The sequence below is a fragment of the Bison bison genome, unplaced genomic scaffold, assembly GCF_000754665.1.
Source record: "Bison bison bison isolate TAMUID 2011002044 unplaced genomic scaffold, Bison_UMD1.0 scf7180017864085, whole genome shotgun sequence".
NCBI lineage: Eukaryota > Metazoa > Chordata > Mammalia > Artiodactyla > Bovidae > Bison > Bison bison.
In genome coordinates, this window is record NW_011494657.1 from 383,344 (window position 1) to 402,558 (window position 19,215).

At 50.7% G+C, this 19,215-nt stretch overlaps 1 protein-coding gene across 1 annotated transcript in view; it reads right to left on the bottom strand.

Moving 5' to 3' along the window:
* Positions 1-9,789, bottom strand: part of ACTL6B (actin-like 6B) — a 10,193-nt gene extending 404 nt beyond the window's left edge. The window contains exons 1-13 of the mRNA XM_010837903.1: positions 9,733-9,789; positions 9,212-9,288; positions 8,869-9,034; positions 8,469-8,569; positions 5,543-5,640; positions 4,798-4,892; positions 4,626-4,732; positions 3,836-3,925; positions 3,629-3,690; positions 3,400-3,514; positions 3,210-3,290; positions 3,008-3,103; positions 2,728-2,814 (exon numbers count right to left, since the gene is read on the bottom strand). Coding sequence (XP_010836205.1) covers positions 2,728-2,814; positions 3,008-3,103; positions 3,210-3,290; positions 3,400-3,514; positions 3,629-3,690; positions 3,836-3,925; positions 4,626-4,732; positions 4,798-4,892; positions 5,543-5,640; positions 8,469-8,569; positions 8,869-9,034; positions 9,212-9,288; positions 9,733-9,757 — 1,200 coding nt within the window. The 5' untranslated portion in view covers positions 9,758-9,789. The remainder of the gene's footprint in view (positions 1-2,727; positions 2,815-3,007; positions 3,104-3,209; positions 3,291-3,399; positions 3,515-3,628; positions 3,691-3,835; positions 3,926-4,625; positions 4,733-4,797; positions 4,893-5,542; positions 5,641-8,468; positions 8,570-8,868; positions 9,035-9,211; positions 9,289-9,732) is intronic.
* Between the last annotated feature and the right edge of the window lie 9,426 nt (positions 9,790-19,215).

A 19,215-nucleotide genomic window follows, 5' to 3' on the forward strand; every position in this document is an offset into this window, starting at 1 on the left:
CGGTCAGGGAGGCCCAGGAGGGAGGGAGAGCAGGTTCCCCACACTCCACCCGTGGAGGTTCGGAATCTTCCCCCTCCCAAGCCCACATTCCCCCTGCAACCACCAACTTGCCCAATCTCCCTGTTCCCTCCTTCGTATTCAGAGGGCGGATACCCGCTTCATACTGTTCAATCACCGATGCATTCACTGAGCATTTACTGAGCACCTGCGGTTCGAGCTGGGAGGTGGACCTTCCAGCTGCAGGCCAGCGAACCTGCGCTCCAACACTCCATATCCCCTCTCCACCAGATACCCTGTCACTCCATCAGGCTTTACATGCCAAGTCTCCCTCCTTCCCAAGAAAAATCTTTCCTCCACCCTCCTCACCATTCTGACACCACCTAACATCAAGGTCGGGATGATGTCTTTACTCTGGCACCCCACCCCAACCCCCGTTGAAATACGGTCCGCCAGCCCTGGCACTTAAGACTGTACCGTCTCTATGATTACTTTCGTCTGCCTGAAAGTTAGTGTGTGTGTCTTGTTTCTGGACACACCTTTCCGGACCATGTCACCTCTCCCTTGGCTTCTGCTTACCGTGCCAAAGCCCCACCCTTCCCACCATCTCCAGTTTCCAGTGCAGAGCTCAGTGCTGAGTTCCGGACCCAAATTCTCAATTGTCTTTCGCACACCTGGTTCTCAGTGTCTCCTGGAACCTCACACACTCAACGTATCCATGACTGCTGTCACCATCGTCGTCCAGCCCTGGCTCAAACCTGCTTCTTTGGTCTCTCTCGCCTTCTACAGTTGCCCTGTCCAAATCCAGTGGCCCCTTGCCATGTGGAACACTTGAAATGGAGCTATCGAGCACTTGAAATGCAGCTAATCCAAGATGAAATGTGTTCTCGGTGTCAAATCTGCACTGGATATTGAAGACTAAATCCAGAGGATGTAAAACGTCTCAAATTTTATACTGATGACATATTGAAATGATAATACTTTGAATAAGTAAGTGTGTTAGTCGCTCAGTCGTGCCCGAATCTTTGCAAACCCATGGACTGCAGCCCACCAGGCTCCTGTGTCCATGAGATTTTCCAGGCAAGGATACTGGAGTGGGTCACCATTTCCTTCTCCAGGGGATCTTCCCAACCCAAGAATCGAATCCAGGTCTCCTGCACTGCAGGCAGATTCTTTACCAACTGAGCTACAAGGGAAGCCAATACTTTGAACATATTGGATTAAATACAATATATTCTTAAAACTTAATGTGTTTCTTTGGACTTTTAAAAAATATGGCTACTAAGCAATTTTGAATGACATACATGACTCATGTTACATTTCTCTCGGATAGCACTATCAGCGGCCAGCATCCTGGGTCTCATCCTTGACCCCTTTCCTTCTTACCTCTCGTATCCAAACAGTGCCCACATTCTCAGTCAGACCTCTGATAAGCTCCAACCCTCTCTTCCCCACATCCGCTCTGCTGGCAACCCCAGGTCACAGTGGAGACCACGGTAGCCCTCTCCAACCCACTCTCTGCTCTGCAGCCCAGGTTGTGTGCTTAGTCACTGAGCCGTGTCTGACTCTGTGTGACTCCATGGACTGTAGCCTTCCAGGCTCCCCTGTCCACGGGGATTCTCCAGGCAAGAATACTAGAATGGGTTGCCATGCCCTCCACCAGGGGATCTTCCCAACACAGGGATCAAACCTAGGTCTCCCGCATTGCAGGCAGATTCTTTGCCATCTGTGCCACCAGGGAAGCCCAGGCGAGCTTCCTCAACTCTGGCCCCACAATACCTATCCCCTGCCTGTGGCCTTGCCGGGCTCTCCCCTGGGGCCACACACCCTCTCTCCTGCTTTGCCTCCTGAGTTCTCACTCTTCCATCTCAGCTTGAAGTCTCCTTAGAGGCCCCTCCTGATCCCTGAATGAGATCAGGTCTTCCTTTGAAGGAACACCCCACACCTTGTCTTGGCTTCCTGTTTGATTGTCTTGGCTTCCCGGCTGTCCCCATGCACGAAGGCAGGGACTAGGTCGGGCTGTCTGCCCAGGTGCACAGGAGGCTTGCCACGACTGTGCAACTGACACTCCCAACCCTGAGCTATCTTCAGGGGGTCAGTCTTCTGTCACTCCGACCCTTGCTTCTGTCCCTTTGGGGGCACTGCCTCTAGCCGATATCCTCCTTGTCCTGTCATGACCCTGCTGTCCCCCTCTGTGTGGCTGACATCCGGCAGATGCAGTTTGCATCTTTACCTCTCTGCTCAATGTCTTGCCCCCGCCCCAGCAGCTGCTCCAGACTGAATTCCCCACCTACCGCCGCAGAACCACCCTGACTGCTGCCTTTGGTTTGTCCCTTGCTCACCACCCTATGCCCACTGCTACCCATCCCGTGACTCTAGGACAATAGAAAGAGCCTCCCGTCAAGGTCCCCTTGAATTCAGCTCATACCCCCATCCCCAAAGACTCCTGTCGGACATAACCTTCTCAGACATGCCTGTGGCCGTCAGATCACCTTGCCCCAAACCTCTAGGGGCTCACCCTGGCACACAGATCACCACAATCTCATCCCAGCCAACCTGTCCAGCTTCCTGTCCTCCACTTCCTGCTTTGTGTCCTGAGATTGCATTCACCTTTCTGGGAGCACTGACTGCCCTTTCATAAACAATGAGCGAATGAGGCGGTAGGCAAGGCAGTGGGGCGGTCTGGATCTACTCCACATTCAGCAGTAGGCCAGGGCCCTCCCCTCTCACCAGTGAGGCCAGGATGGAGCCCCCGATCCAGGGGCTGAACTTGCGCTCCATGGTGCTGTTGCTGGCGATGAGCTTCAGTCTCATGCTCTGGGAAGAAAGAAGGGCTGGGGGAAGCAGACACCTGGTTCTGGGAAGTGGGAAGGGACAGGGCTTGGAGTGGGGAGGCCATAGTGGGAAGGAGCCGCTTTGGTGGCCAGAATACTGGCTCAATGTGTGGGAAGGAGGAAGGACTTGGTGCTGAAGGGCTGGCCCAGGGCCCTGGCCAAGGGTGGGCTCCTACCGGTGGAGTCTTCTGGGAAAGCTCTCGATTGAGTCTGTCAGTGAAGCCCTGCAGGAGCGTGTTCCCACCCGTGACAATGACACTGCCGTAGAGGCCCTGAGAGCAGGGAGGAAGAGTGAAGAGTCAGGGCACGGCCCTGCCCTGGCCCCCACACCCCCACTTCTCCTGGACCCCTCCACCCAGATGCAGGCTTGGGCCTCACCGGACGAATGTCAATGTCGCACATGCCGATGCTGGTGGTCACCACGTGGCCCACCCCTAACATGGTGTTCCCCGACAGGCCCTGTTGAGAAAGGTGACTGGGCTTTGGGCCCTCTGTCCCCTCTCCCCAGACCCCTGTCATCCTAAGCTTCCCCCCAGCCTCGGGACCCAGGGACTCCAGCCAGCCCCACCTTGACATTGGAGGGATCAAACAGGCCCTCAGGGATGCGGAGCCGCTCTGCACCGTAGTCTGTGTTGTAGCCGTTGGGCATCTCGTAGTGCACTGTGGGCATCTGCGCAGCCACCCTGCCCAGGAAGGAGTGAGATTCTGCTTGGGGTGCTCCCGAAGGACCAGAGGACCCCCAGAGCCCCAGGCCTTCCCCTTTCCCACCCCCCATCCCAGCCTTGGGCCCCACTCACTGCTCATCGTAGGGAGAGTCTGAGACCTGCAGCACGGAGGCCTGGAAGTCCTGGATCACCTCCTAAGAGCCCAGGGACATGGTGAGGGCTGGGCTCCCTTCTCAGGCCCACCTCTGTCCCTCCCATCTGCTCATGGTGGGGAAGGGCGGGGAGGGAGGGATTAGGAGCTGGAGGGGCGGTTTCCGGGGACCCTCTCCAGTGCCTCACATTGCACATGTAGTTATGCCAGGACTTGGAAACCTGGGGTAACTTCTCTTTCTTCTTCCAGTTTGGGGGTGCGCCCTCCCGTACAGGCTCCTGTAGGGGCACAGCCTGCGATCACCCTTTGCATCCCATACTGGCCCAACCTGCCCTGTCCACATCTGCCTCCCCAGCACTTTCCAGCTCTGCAGCTAATGGGCACCGGGTTCTCTGTTCTATTGCCCAGAAAAGGTGTTTCTCCCCCTTCCCTATTAGAGGAGAAAGAATGGGGGGAGCCCACCCCATGGATGCTGTGCACGCAGTCGGTACAGAAATCTAAAAGGCCTTGGTCAGAGAACATCGATGGCTTGGAGATTCCAGTAGGAAGCCAGACCTTAATGAAACAGCCTTTTACTGACCCATGTTCCACGTGCGGATCCCTTGCATGCAGGGTCTCAATTAATACTTGCGGCAGCCCTACATGCAGTTTTTCCACTTTGCAGGGGAGGAAACTGAGGTTCAGGAGCTGTAGTCTCAGGCTCTAGGTCACACAGTTCTTCTGTGGCAGAAGCAGACCTTGAACCTGGGTCTCTTGGAGCCCAGAACCCACCACACTGGCCCTCATACACACATCCTTCTAGCAGTTGGCTGTGGGACCTTGGCCATGTCCCTCAGCCTGTCTGGATCTCTGATGCCTCAATTGCAAATTGAGGGCCTAGGATCCTCCTGGGGCCTGGCTGCTCCCCACCCTGATATCTGATGGGTCAGGGGGCTGACTGTCATAGGGTCAGTGCCCAGGACATCCCAGAGGCTCCACCTTGGCTGCGATCATGTAAGGTGGGATGATGTCAATGGCCATTTCCTGGAAGAGCTCTCGGCACTGCATGGAGATGAAGTCCCCTGCCAGGGGTGATTTGACAATGCCTGGAAAGGAGGGGGTGTCATTGCCTGGTCCCTCAAGGTGCCCCCGACCCCTATCGAGGCCCCACCTTGCTGCAGGACGTAGCCATCATGCACTGGAATGGCTGTCGTGTGGGTGGCCCCACTGTCCAGCACCAGACCTGTGGAGCGTCCATTTGCAAAGCTGGTACGGGAAGGGTGGGTCAAAGAGCCAGCAGCAGTGAACAAGGAGGCTGGAAGCTGATCTGGCCTACTCTCTACTTTCCTAGGTCCAGCCCAATCCCAGTCTTCAAATCTCTCCCTCTGGCTTGTGACTCATTTGCTAGAGAAAGGCAGCTGAGACGCTTTGCCACTTTTTTCTTATCTGAATCACACTTTATTCCTCTATTCCTTTCTTCTGAATATCCAGCCTCTCTTTTTAGTCTTAGTTCTATGTCCCATGGGATCCCTGAAATGAGGGTCTATATGGCCCCAGTGCCTGGCACAGAGTACTATGGAAAGCTGATCCTTTTAGAAAAATAAATGGGAAGGGAACATCTCAGTGTCATATACCCTTCCCTTCTCTCTCCAGCCCCAGCTCCCGTTGTCTACTTGTCTCAACTCTCCATGCTCAGCCTGATCCAAGGAATGGGAAAGGACCACTGGTCTGGCCACCCCAAGACACAAAGCACTCAGCTCCCAAGGGCTCTTTGCACTAATGGGGCTTGGGGATGGGGGGTGTCTGCCCATCTAGGATATTTATCTCCATAGAATCAGGCCCAGCCTCCATCTCAATGCACCACAAACTCCACCCTGACTCTCCATTCTCACAGAGCAGCTTAACCCAGAGGATACGCAGTAAGCACAGCTGTCTTGCATAAGAAGAAAGCAGGAATGTTGTACTGCTCAAACATCAGCTCCGTCAGCTTCTCCCGTTTGGCCCGTGTGTTCCACTGGGGAGAAAGTGCAAGAGGGGAAGTTTCAGGAAATGAAAGGCACCAATCTATGTATACACCTTCCACATACACAGACCTGTTTTGCACTGAGGACAGAGGTCAGGTCCCCTGACCCTCATAGGTCTTTAGAATGTTGAAACTATAAAGAATTTGAAATATCACAATTAAAACCCAACTGAAGAAAATAAAACTCAGAGAAGGAAGTTGGCCAAGATCACACAGAAAGCTCTTGGTAGAGCTGGGTCTAGAGTCACAGTCTCTTGACTCCTAGCACAATGCTTTCTATTGTGCAATACACACTTCAGGCCAACCCCCCCAACAAGACCCCAGTACATCCCTCTTTCCCACTCTAATCCTCTCAGAGATAAGAAAGCTGAAAAAGAACATCTTTCTGGGTAAAAATGTTGGATTGAATACAAACATTTACTTTTATTCTCTCCCAGGCTATGCAGGCAGTCATGTTTGACTCTTTATGACCCCATGGATTGTAGCCTACAAGTCTCTTCTGTTCATGGGATTTTCCAGGCAAGAATACTGGAGTGGGTTGCCATTTCCTTCTTTAGGGGAATCTTCCTGACCCAGGGATTGAACCTGCAACTCTTAAGTCTCCTGCATTGGTAATATAGTCTCCTGCATTACCACTAGTGCCACCTGGGAAGCCCTTATTCTCTCCCAAGATCCCAGCAAAATTATAATAAAGGGAGAATTAGAAAAGAAGAAAACCATAAACCCACAAAAGTCAACAGACACATAAAAAGATGCTCAACATTTTTGGTCATTAGAGAAATGCAAATCAAAAGCACAACAAGGGACTTCCCTCATGGTCCGGTGGCTAAGACTCTGCACTCCCAATGTAGGGGACCTGGGTTCAATCCCTGGTCAGGGAACTGGATTCTACATGCCACAACTAAAAATCCCACATGTTGTAACATGTGCTACAAACTAAGACCTGACACAGCCAAACAGATAAATATTTTTTAAAGATGAATAAAAAGTAACATTTATGGGACAGGAAAGAGCTCCTGGAAAATAAAAATAGAGGAGCAGAAATTAAAAGCTTTATAGAAGAGTTGAAAAATAAATTGAGGGAATATCTTGGAAATTAGAGGAAAGAGATACATAAAATATAAAAGATGAAAACATTAGAAGAAGACCAGTTTAGGAGGTACAAAATCCAAATAATAGGATTTCCTAAGAGAGAACAGAGAAAATTGAAAGAAATAAATCAACAAATAAGTAATTAAATTTTTTTTAGTAATTAAATTTTTAATTGAATTGAAAGACATAAGTTTCCAAATTAAAGAGACACATTGAGTGTCCAGAGCCATGAACAAAAATAAACCAATATAATATTGTGAAACTGTAAAACACTGAGGACAAAGTGAAACTTTTATAAACTCTCAGAAACAAAAATAAGTTACATCAAAGGATCGGGAAGTAAATGACCTTGGCTTTCTTGATGGCAACAGTAGATGTTGGAAGGCATTGAATAAGTGCCTTCAAGATTTCATAAAAAGGGATTTCCCTGGTGGTCCAGTGGCTAAGACTCTGCACTCCCAATTCCGGGGCACCAGGTTCAATCTCTGGTAAATGCCTGCCACAACTAAAGATCCTGCATGCCACAACAAAGACTGAAGAGTCCATGTGGCACAATGAAGACCTAGCACAGCCAAGTAAATAATTTTTTAATAAAAAAGTTCCAAAGAAAAATTATTTCCAACTGGAGCGTTATACCTAACTAAACTATACATTCAAGGTTAGACATGCAAAGCCTCAAAAAGGTTACTTCTTATGTCCTTTCTAAAGCAGTTACTGGAAGATGTGCTCCATGAAAACAAGGGAAAAAATCAAGAAAAGAGTAATGATCCACAGGAAACAGGACTTGTAATACAGGAGAGAGGGGCAGTGTTTTCTTAAGATGAAGGTGAAGGGAGATGTAAGGATTATAGCTACATCTTCTGCACAGAAGCTAACTAGTCTACAACAGAACAGGTCAGTAGGCTCCTGGAGAGACTTCTTGAAGCTGAAATTGATGGAACACCTAAAGCAATTAATATCTTGAGGAAAGATAAAGATAACTGATGAATAATTTCAGGTCACATTATTAAGTAGATAGAAAATGAAGAAAAACAAAGAAAATTTTCAGTGCTAGAGAAAACAAATAATTGCACAAGAGAGGAAAATAAATAGTTTATTGCCTGTCTCAGGCCTGATTAGCATATATAATAATAAGAGTATAAATACTGAATCTTAAAAAAAAAACACAAAAAACAACCCTAAACTGCAACAGTACTTCAAGTAAGAAAAAAATGTGTGTGGTTTGGGTTGGGGAGGAAAGAGAGCTAAGTGCTCATTTTCTATAGTGGGAAACCCATAGATAATACCTAGAGCTAGAAAAATTCACAATCAGTGATTTATTATATTTAGAGATATAAAAGGTAATGGCAAAAAAAAAAAGCTAAAAGAGAGAAAAGCAATTGTCTCTGGAAAAGGGATAATAGAAGGAAGAGGCTATGCATGGCAGTTTATAAATAAAATTGATTCTATATAGGTGTATATAACATTGACCAAAAATTTCAGTTAAAAGGTCACACAGGGACTTGGGGGGTGGGGCATTGTGTAAGGATGACTGGGGGAAAGGCAAGTTGAGAGAGCAGGAGAAGAGAAGGAGGCATGGAGACTAACACAGGGAGAAAGGAAAGTGGTTGAACCTGACAGAGTTGGAAGGAAAGTTTGAAAAACAAAGAAAGAGGAGTGATTAATGGCTTGAGGAGAGGTGAATGTCCCACCCCAGGGCTGGACTAGGGACTGGACTATGCACTTACCGGGGCCTCTGACATGAGCACTGGGTGCAGGTTTGGCTCAGACTTGACATGTTTGCTGTAGGTGTGATCCAGGATTGCACGGAAGCACTCCCAGTCCTCAACTGGGGCCAGGACATCAGTGGAGAGATGAGGGTGGGCAGGCAGGGGTCCAGAAACAGGAAGGAAGGAGGGAAGCCAAGTCCAGGGGAGGGGAAGTGAGACAAGGTCCAGCAGAAATCCCCCCTTTCCCAGGAATCTGGTGGACCCTTGTGAGAAACCAGGCAGCTTTGGGAAGTAGTAAGGGCATCCCTGGGACTTGGGCAGCTGCAAGGAATACTCCGTGAATGTGGGGCCCTGTGCCCCGGGTTGTGGGGTGTGGGTTCTGGGTCTGTGTCAGGAGCCGGTAGTGGGGGCCCCATACTCATGCCATTCTTGAGGGGAGACATGACTTCCGCTCCATCTCGAGGCACGTGGAGGGCGTTGGTGTCGATGTGAAAGATTTTCCCTTTCTTCTCTTTCTCCCCCTCCAACTCCAGCCCGCCCCCCTCCTCCGCGGCCAGCAGCCCCACCGTGGTGGGGAAGTCAGCCTGGAGCGGGGCATGGACAGGAGAGAAAGCCATATCTTGCAGGGCCCTCAGCCCACCCCCTGGGTTTACTCCCATATTCCCGCTTAGCAGAGCTTTTCTCTGGGCGCTGAGAGCCCTGGGTGACTGGGAAGCCTGGAGGGGAGCCCTAGGATTTGGGCAGGGGGCTGGAAGGCTCACCTTGGGGCAGTCCTCCCCAGCGTACCCAGCGCGGACTGAGAAGGAGCCAATGTCAAAGACCAGCGCCCCCACCTCATCTGTGCGGGAGACAAACTTGTGAGGGGTTATCTCCCAAACTCTCTCTCCATGGATTGCTCTGAGAGGAGATCCCGGCAGAGCCACCTTCAACCCGGAAGGGTCAGGTGGGAGCTCGGCCAGGAGTTCAGGGTCCTGGGAGTGGGAGATCAAGACTCCAAAGTCCCTTTCTGCCCAGTGGCCCTGTTCAGGCCACTCTCCTTGCCTGGCTAGAGGCCGGGCGGAGACGGGTTGAATGGTGGTGAGGTTGGGCCGGGTACGCGCAAGCATTCTGAGGAGGGTCGAAGGTTGGAGTGATGCAGGACCCAAACCCGGGGCTGGAACCGCTCGATCGCAGAGGTGACAGGCCCCAGGGTGCCCAGAGCTTGGGTTGCGTGGGTTCGGGGCGCTTGGATTCGGGCGAGGCCACGCCAGGCTGGAGATCCCGAAGCCCGAGGCTCGCTCACCTCCGCCGTAGACGCCCCCGCTCATAGTGCCCTCTCAGCGCTGCTCGCGGCCCGTGGGCGGCGGCAGGATCAGCACCGTGGCGGACGGACAGCTCCCGGGATCCCGGGCGGGGCGGGGCGCGCGGACCGCCAATCGGGAGGCCAGGTCCCCCGCCCCCAATGGCGCCGCCGATTGGCTGAGAGGCGAGACAATAACCCGGCCGGGGGCCGCTGCTTTAAAGGGCCAGACACCTCAACCTTAGGTGGCGGGGAGGCGATTGAGGGGAGCGAAGACCTCGAGGCTGGTCCTAAGGGACAGGCTGGAAGAGAGCAGGACTACACAAGAGATTCCTTGTCCATTCGAAGACCTGGGGGTGATTGAAGGCGCCCTTGCTCCTTTACTTTTACAAATAGGATCTAGGAGAGGGCGCCATACTCTTGGAGACGTGGCCATTCTCAGGCTCCTGAGCAAGGTTCTGCCATAACCTCGGGGAGACAGGGAAGGGAAGAAGGGAGGGAGAGGTACGGGAGGGGGTGTGTCTCCATTTTCTCCCTGTTTCTTTCCATCTTTGTCTTTCTGATGGCCCCTCTTTTCCTCGTTGGTCCCTGTTGGCATACATACACACATGTACACACATGGCTCTCAGCTAGCATTCACCTCTCTTTCATCTGTTTTTCTCAGGAGTTATTATCAAGCAAGTAGGTTTTCCCCTAGTAGGCTACTAAGTCCTTCTGGGCTTCCAGTATGAGGCCACCTCCACAGCAGTTTTGATAGAGAAGGGGAAGGAGCAGTTCTGACAGCCTGGGTCAGCGGAGAGACTCTTATGTGAGCATGTGTGTAGGTGTTTGTCTGTATGTATGTGTTTGAGTGTGTCAGCATATGTGAGCACATGTATGTGTATGTTAGTCATTTTCAGTCATGTCCAACTCTTTGTGGCTCTGTGGACTGTAGCCCTCTAGGTTCCTCTGTCCATGGGATTCTCCAGGCAAGAATACTGGAGTGGGTTGCCAATCCCTTCTCCAGGGGATCTTCCGGGCCCAGGGATCAAACCTGGGTCTCCTTCATTGCAGGCAGGCAGATTCTTTACCGCCAGAGCTACCATGGAAGCCCTTGTGCACATGCATATGTGTGTACATATGTGCATATGAATACATGCTTGTGTGGGGAGCACTCCCACCTACTTGTTTAGGGGTGAGTGGAGCATTAAGACCAGAGATAGCAAAGGAAGAGGATTCTGTGTAATGACTGAATGCCCCTGAAGTTCTCTGCTTACCAGATACTCACTCTGTAAGGGCTCCACCTTTCCTTAGCCAGAGGACAGATGGTTTGAGCTGGCTCATCCGTTATCCACTGGCGACAGTGGCATTTCACATTCCCAGGGTTTGTTCTGAGTCCAGACCTGGCTCCCCTGACTGGAGGCTTCGGTGGGAGCGGTGAGCTGTAGGAGAGAGCTGACTCAGGAGCTGGGAAACTGAAATAGTCCAAAGTGAGCCTAGGCTCAGTCATCCGCCTCTATAAACTGTGGTCTGGATGAACTGGAACAGCCCCTTACTTAACCTCTCAGTGCCTCATTTCTTAATCTTTCAAAATGCTGAGGTGAGAATTAAAGGAAGACACTGGATGAGAAGTGATTCTATTCATGGCCCGTACCTCTCCTTTTGGTTGTCATTGAATGATGCTGCTTCACTTCCCCTTTAAATTCATCTTGTCAATTGCCACTATTCCCTTCCCTATCCCAGTCTGGACCACAGACTCAGAAACTGTCCCAGTCAGGGGAAACTTTACTGATCATGAAAATAAGGCCTAGATTTTATTGGGATTTTTCCAGATACAAGAAGGGCTCTATCTTGGGTCACACAGTTCACTGGGGCAGAGCCAGGACTAAAACTCACATCTCTCATCAGCCAGTTGACAGATGATTCTGTATCCCTCTGCAAGTTTCACTGTCCCCATCTGTAGAACAGCTGGAGGTGAGGATTCAATCCAATGCTAGAATCAAGTTCCTGGCTTGATTCACTCCTGGCTAAGTGCTAGGGATACAGGACTATTCAGCAAACATTGGGTCTTAAGAAAATCCCTGGGTGTTTTTGAGGCTTTAATATTATCATCCACATATTCATAGAAATCTGTAGTCTGTCTAGTAAGGTGACTTTTCCTCTCATGGTTGGTACAAAAGCTACAGTGAACTACAGGACTAGACTTATCTCCCAGTCAACTGTGGCCAATTTTCATTTGTCATAGGATCTGACATGATACTCTATTGCATGATGCAAGTGGTTAAAGTTTATTAATGTATTTCATCCATCCATTCATTCATTCAACAAACATCCTTTATGCCTATAGTGTCCCAGGCATTGTGCAAGCTATGGGAACACCAAGGTGCATAAAATATATCCCTGCTCTCAAGGAGTTTGAGTGCAATGGGGATCTCAGATGTGCATGAAAATGCAGTGAAATGGAGGCTCAGAGGAGGGAGGGGCTACCTGTCTCTGAGAGTCCAGGGAGACTTCCAAAAGTGAAGTTTGAGCTGAACTGTGAAGGATAAATAGGGGTCACTGGTGAACGAGGTGGAAAAGGTCTTCTACCCAGAGAACACTGTGAGCAAAGGTCTAGGGAGGTTGACATTTCTGGCATATGTGGAAACAGGAGAGTTGGATGTGAGCTGGTGGCAGAGACCAGTGTCAGGGGAAGATGAAACTACAAAAATAGCCAAAGACCGACACATTCATCCCTGAACTCTTTTTACTTAGCAAATACAAAGCATCTGCTATGTGCCAGGCACTGTTATAAACGCTTTACAAATATTAAGTAATTTAATCCTCATAATGATCTGATCATCCTCATTTTGCAGGGGAAACAGAGGCATGGAAATGTGACTGGCCCAAAGTCACTCAGCTGGTAAAGGGACAGAGCTGAGATTTTATATATATATTTGGCTATGCCAGATCTTAGTTGCGGCACTCAGGATTTTTTTTTTTTCCTTTCTAGTTGCAGCATGCGAACTCTTAGTTTGGCATGTGGGATCTAGTTCCCCGACCAGGGATCGAACCCCAGTCTCCTGCATTGGGGGCTCAGGGTCTTAGCTACTGGACCAGAGTTGAGATTTGAACTGTGGTATGTGAAGAGTATTGATCCTGGGAAAATGTTGTCATGCTTCTATTCATTTCTTAGATGTTTGATGTTCTCCAGGTATCTGATAGGCACTGAGAATAAAATGACTCACATAACTTGATGTGACTCTCACTGAGTTTAATGTCTGTTTTGGATGATGGATGATTAAATGATTAGCTCAATAAAGTCATCTAACGGTTCTCACATTGGCTAAACCTGAGCAGCTGCTAATAACAAAGGTGGTAGGGTCACGACCCCTAGGCCCCACACCTTGAATATGATTTGGCATCTTGTGAGGGTCTGTTCATTGCTTGGTGAGCTCTCACCCAGTCCTCTGCCAGACAAACCAAGTGTCCTGGCTTCCCAGGGAACCCCCAGTACAGGTGGCAAGTGCCCAGAAAGAAATAGTCCAGTGAAGGCTGCAACAGGATGCAGCCAGCATTACAGTGGGGCACAAACAACAGTGTAGTCAGGAAGGCAATATTTAAATTAAGAATGAGAAAATGAAAAATTTCCCAGTTGACAAGTGGAAGGGGAGTCGGGGTGGAAGGCATTCTTAGTAGACAGGACAAGCCCCAGCCTGTGTGTCTTACAAAGAAGTTTGGCCCTTCGCATGGCGTCAGTTGGGAACTACTGCATGGTTTATATATATAATTTTTATTTATTTATGTATTTTTGGCTGCTCCGGGTCTTTATTGTTGTGCATGGGCTTTCTCTAGTTGTAGTACACAGGCTTCTCTAGTTGCGGAGTGCAGGCTCTAGGGCGTGTGGGCTTCAGTAGTTGCCACACATGGGCTCAGTAGTTGTGGTGCACAGGCTCAGTTGCCTGGAGGCATGTGGAATCTTTAGTTCCCAAACCAGGGATTGAACCTGGGTTTCTTGCATTGGCTGCAGATTCTTAACCACTGGACCCTGCGTAGTTCTGAACAGCAAAGTTATATGATCCAACTTGCACTGTAGAAAGATATCTTCTAGCAGCTATTTGGTAGGTTGATTAGAGAGGGACTATCCTAAAAGACTAGGAAACAGGCAAGAACCAAAGTAATAGCTGTTGGCATACTGTAGAAGGGATAGATTTAAGCAATACTGGAGAAGTAGCATTGATTAGCGGAGAAGGCAATGGCACCCCACTCCAGTACTCTTGCCTGGAAAATCCCATGGAAGGAGGAACCCAGTAGGCTGCAGTCCATGGGATCTCTAGGAGTCAGACATGACTGAGTGACTTCACTTTCACTTTTCACTTTCATGCATTGGAGAAGGAAATGGCAATCCACTCCAGTGTTCTTGCCTGGAGAATCCCAGGGACGGGGGAGCCTGGTGGGCTGCCGTCTATGGGGTTGCACACAGTGGGACATGACTGAAGTGACTTAGCAGCAGCAGCAGCATTGATAAGCTGTATCTACAGATGACATTGACTGCCAGCCTTACCTCAATCGCAATCTCCCTTCTTTCTTTATGAGGAATATTTTAGCTGGGTATATGGCTACAGACTTCATTTCTTAGCCTTCCTTGCATCTGGCCAACTTCTGAGTAGAAGTTTGTGGTGTCCTTAAACAGAAAAGAACCTGTGCTTCCATGCCACCTCCCCCCGCTTCCTGAGAGACAAGATTCAGATACAGTAGTGGGAAATGCCTGGGCCGCACTGGACACAGAAGTGGAAGCCACAGGTTGAGGAGGGCCAAGATGTCCCAGAATCCTGAAGGATCTAGTTTGGGGTTGTTGCTTAAGGCACTGAGTTTTGAGGACTCTTCATTCTAGCAGCTTGGACTGTAGTCTAACTAATTGACTATCCTTTGGATATGGGGCATGAGGAAGCGAGAAGCTCCTGGGTGGACGGTGGTGCTGTTAACTGGGCCAAGAGACTCAGAGGAGGGGCAGAGCTGGGCAGGATGGGGTGGGGTGGAAGAAGATTACTTTAGTTTTGAATATGTTGAGTATGAGACATCTATAAACAAGTGGAGTGTAATCATGGTTTTAACAACCAACTCTGCAGGGAAGGGGAACCTCGATCTCAAGCATTTGCTGACTTCCATGGTGTAAATATTGCCACCATGATGATGATGTTACTACTATCAACATGACCTCATTGAATAAGGAGTTGGGAAGAGAGGGATACAGTAGGCTCCTGTGAGCTGGTCCAAGCTGGCACTAGCTGACTCCAACAGTGCACCACTGTCCAAAAACATCCAGGTGGAGATGTTCAATCTGCAGTTGGACAGACAACAAATCTGAAAGAGAAGATAGAGATTTGAGAGTGATGAGCAATCAGTGGGTAATCAAAGTCCCAGTAGTGATTGGAGTGAATAACTTGGAGTGAGAAGAGGCTAAAGTCAGGATCCCAGAAAATCAGTGTTTATAGAAGATCCTGAAAGGCAGCAAAGGCTGAGGAGAAGCCTGAGAAAGAACAGTCTGAGGGAGGACGAAGTGTCCCACATCGGGGCCAGATTTTCCACATGTGCTCCAAAGCTTCTGCCTTCTCATAGAAACTGGCCATCCACTGGTCATCCCCTACCTGTCTGTATCTTCACCTCTGTCTCCTCATTGTCCTTCACATTATTATCTAAACAAGCTCTAGAAGTTCCCATCAAAACACAAATATCTTGATTCCACATTCTCCCACTGCTGCTGCACCTTCCTACACCCTCTCCCAGCCAAGACTCCCAAAGTTTCAGCCACCTTGGTCATCTCTACTACCTCATTTCTCACTTGCCCTCAGGCCGCTGCAAGCAGAGTATCCAGTGCAAAAGCTCCACACAGAGCCAGGATCAGCCTCCACAGTGGTCAATCCTATGCCCGCTTCCCAGTTCAGCCTTATCTCACCTCTCTGCAACATTCAACAACATGTACCATTCCTTTTTGGAACACTCTTTTGTGTTCCAGAATTCCACCTTCTCCTGATTTTCTTCTTAGCTGGCTTCTCCTTTGGCAGCTTGTTCTCCTCTGCCTGACCTTTAAATGTTGGAGTTCCTCAGGGCTTGGTCTGAGGCCATCTTGTCTTTTCCCTGAACCTCTTTATGACTTCATCTGCTCTAAAATGCCACTCATTCTCAAGGCTCTATTCCAACCCAGATTCCTGCTGAGCCCCAGACCTACTTAGACTGCCACTGCTGAGCATTCTGCCTTGCACCTCTCCTAGGCACCTCAAGCCTAACACGCCCCAACTTAAAACTCTTGATCTTGGGACTTCTCTGCTGATCCAGTGGTTAAGAATATGCCTTCCAAAGCAGGGGACGCAGGTTCGATCTCTGGTCGGGTGACTAAGATCCCACATGCCACGAGGCAACTAAGCCCATGTGCTATAACTAGAGAGAAGCCTGCATGCCCCAACCAAGACACGATGCAGCCAAATAAAATAAACAAATAAATGTTAAAAACAAAACAAAAACTCTTGATCTTCCTCCCCAAATATATCCCCTCCCAACTGCTCTGCTCTCAGTAAATGGCACTTCCAAGCTGCCAGTACTGACAGCTATGCACGTGGTTGTCTGCCATCGTCTCTTCTTATACACTAAGCTCCCTGCAGGCAGAGGAAGGCACACAAACTCAAGGGTGTATCACCAGGGCCTAACACATCACTGGGACTCATAAATATTTGCTGACTGAGTTAAAGTAAGGAAGCATATTAGCACAGAAACCAGAGTGAGAGGAAGCAGTGTCAGATGCCTTATAGAGATAAACAAAATTGGGTTCTAGTCTGAGTCTGCTAGTTTTCTAAATGACTCTAGGGAAGTCTCTGCCCACATGTAGATTAAGAGGAAATAGAAGTAAATTATAAGGTCCCTTCCAAATTGTAATTGACATCTATTATCTACTGCTAATATATCACTGAACTGGTGAGTGCACATAAACAGAATTTGTGCATAACTAAGAATGACTTCAAAAATTTTTTCTTTAAAAATTGGTGCTTTGATGGGAATTCTCTGGTGGTCCAGTGGATTAGGACTCCATGCTTTCACTGCTGGGGCCCAGGTTTAATCTCTGGTTGAGGTACTAATGTGCTTCCCCCATGGTTCAGACGGTAAAGAATCCGTCTGCAATGCAGGAGACCGAGTTCCATCCCTGGGTTGGGAAGATCCCCTGGAGAAGGGACTGGCTACCCACTCTAGTACTTTTGCTTGGATAATCCCCTGGACAGAGGAGTGCTTTGAAAACTATCTGTAATGCCTTTACCAGAGGCTACATGAAAAGTGTTTGATAATTTTAAATTGCATGAGGACTCAATGAAAGCTCTTCATTGACTTACCAGAACATTTTCCCAATCCGTCGGGATCTCATAACTAACCAAGGTGACTTGCAGAGGAGGTAGCTATCAATAGTCTCATTTTGTAAATTTGGAAGCTGAGGCACTTACATTCTCAGCCTTTTGCAGGGATGGTCCAGAGCAGGGTTCATCAAGAGGCTAGCACCGCACACAATAAAGTCGATAAAGCTGCCCTGGTTCATGTCTCAACTCTGCAGCCCTAGGAATCTGTTTCCACTATTTTAAATGGGAACAGTGCCAGTACTTCATAATATTTTCGTGAAGATTAAATAAGCATGGAAATCAATAAATACGAGTTGATATTACAGTGTCATGCAGCCCACTGGACAACGCGGGGACATTGCCTGGGCAGGAGTTTTTTCACAGCACACCTGAACTCCCAGGAACTGGCTTGGCCCCTACTCCTTCCCGGTCGGTTACCTTCGGAATGGCAGCCCTTTCCTCTACCACCTCAGAGACCCGCTGCCCAGCGCGGGTCTGAATCTCTCTAACCCCGCCCCTGCACAGGGGCGTGGCCTCACTGACAGAGGCGGAGCCAAGGCGGAGAACTGGGGCGTCGAGCTCCCCTTCCCAGTCTGGAGCCGCCCAATCCGGGAGGGCGGGTCACGTGACCAACCAGCGGCTTCACCCTCCCCTCTGCCGGTACCACCTCTGCCAGCCCCAGGGGGGATGTCTTGCGTCTTTTCGGGAAGCAAAGCAATTTATTTCGGTCCGTTTTGCTTGGAAATAGCTGGGAGAACTATCTGTGATGTGACAGGGTCAATCTTTGCACCTTAAGTGATATTTTCCCTTCCTGCCTCCCCCCACCGAGCAGTTGGTCTCGCCCAGCCGGGCCCTGGGCGCGGCGGCGACGGCCGCGTCACTGGCGGGCGGGATCCCTCCGCTCTGGGGAGAGCAGCGCTGGACGGTTGAGTTGGGGTGACTGAGGAAATCCATCCGCGTCGCCGCTGCCGCCTCCGCCGCGGAGGAAGACAGGACCTGCCGCGCTCCTCTAGCGACCCTTCGCAGACTCCCACCGCCACAGGTACCTCCGCTGATAAAAGGAGTCCTCATCCCCCCCGCAAGCCCCAAATTCCCATCGGGGAACCTCTCTTCCGTCTGTCTCCCCGGTCTGGCCTCTCGGGAGCGGACATAACTCTCCAGACCTCCCCTCCCTTCTTTTGGCCTCGTCGCTTCCAAACCCGGAAGGGGAAGAGGGGGACCCTCGCCCCCAATTAACGCACGCGCTCCCTGCACCATCGGGGGGAGGTGTTTCGCTTGGCCCCAGGCCCCATCCTAGCCCCACCTGCCTCTTGCTCCCTGAGAAGTTGGGGGTCTAAATTCGGGGCTTCCTCTAGGCCCCGTCCCGCCCCTTACCCCACCACTACCACCCTCCTGCCGGCCCCTGAGTAGCACCCGTCGTGTCCTCGCATTTCGCACCCCAGCCCGCGTTCGCCTTGCAAAACTCCAGAATCCTCAGAGAGGCAGGCAAGGCCGCGAGGCTGTCCCTCCCTTCGTCTCTCCTCGATTTGGGTTCTGCCCCGTCTTTTCTGGCCTCATTACCCGGGACCAGAGGCCTCGGCACCCCATTTCCTTTAGTAGCCCTGACCCCACGCTTGGCTCCCAGGCGCCCCCCTATACACACACACTTAGCTATCTTTTGGGCAAAATGGAGGTCGTGGGGGCCGGAGGGCCAGGCCCACTGCGCTTCGCAGCGCGGCACCGGCCCGCGCCTTCCAGCTGCCAGATCCGGGGACCCTCCCTTGTCCCCTCCCCTTCGCCCCGCCAGACCTGCGGAGGCGGTGGCACCCACATTTCTCCTTGGGACCCCGGCTGCTGAATGCCCAGAGTCCGGGGCCGCTGAGGGGGGCTCTGGAAGGTGATGGGGATTGAGGGCTGGGAGCGTCGCCCCCGCCCCCAGCGGCTTCCTCCTGGCCTGCTGCTTCCTTCTGCCCCGGGCGTCTGGCGTTGCCGCCCGGCCTGGGCTGCCGGCAGCTGGAAGGAAGGGGCTTTGTCCGGAGCTGGGGAAGTAGGGTGGGGAGCTCTGCCCCCCTCCTTTCTTTGGAGGGGCGTCCTCTGGCGCTGGCGTAGAAATCTGAACAGACCAAGGGGAAATGTCAGTGGGGAAGAGGAACGCCCAGGGCCTGGGGGA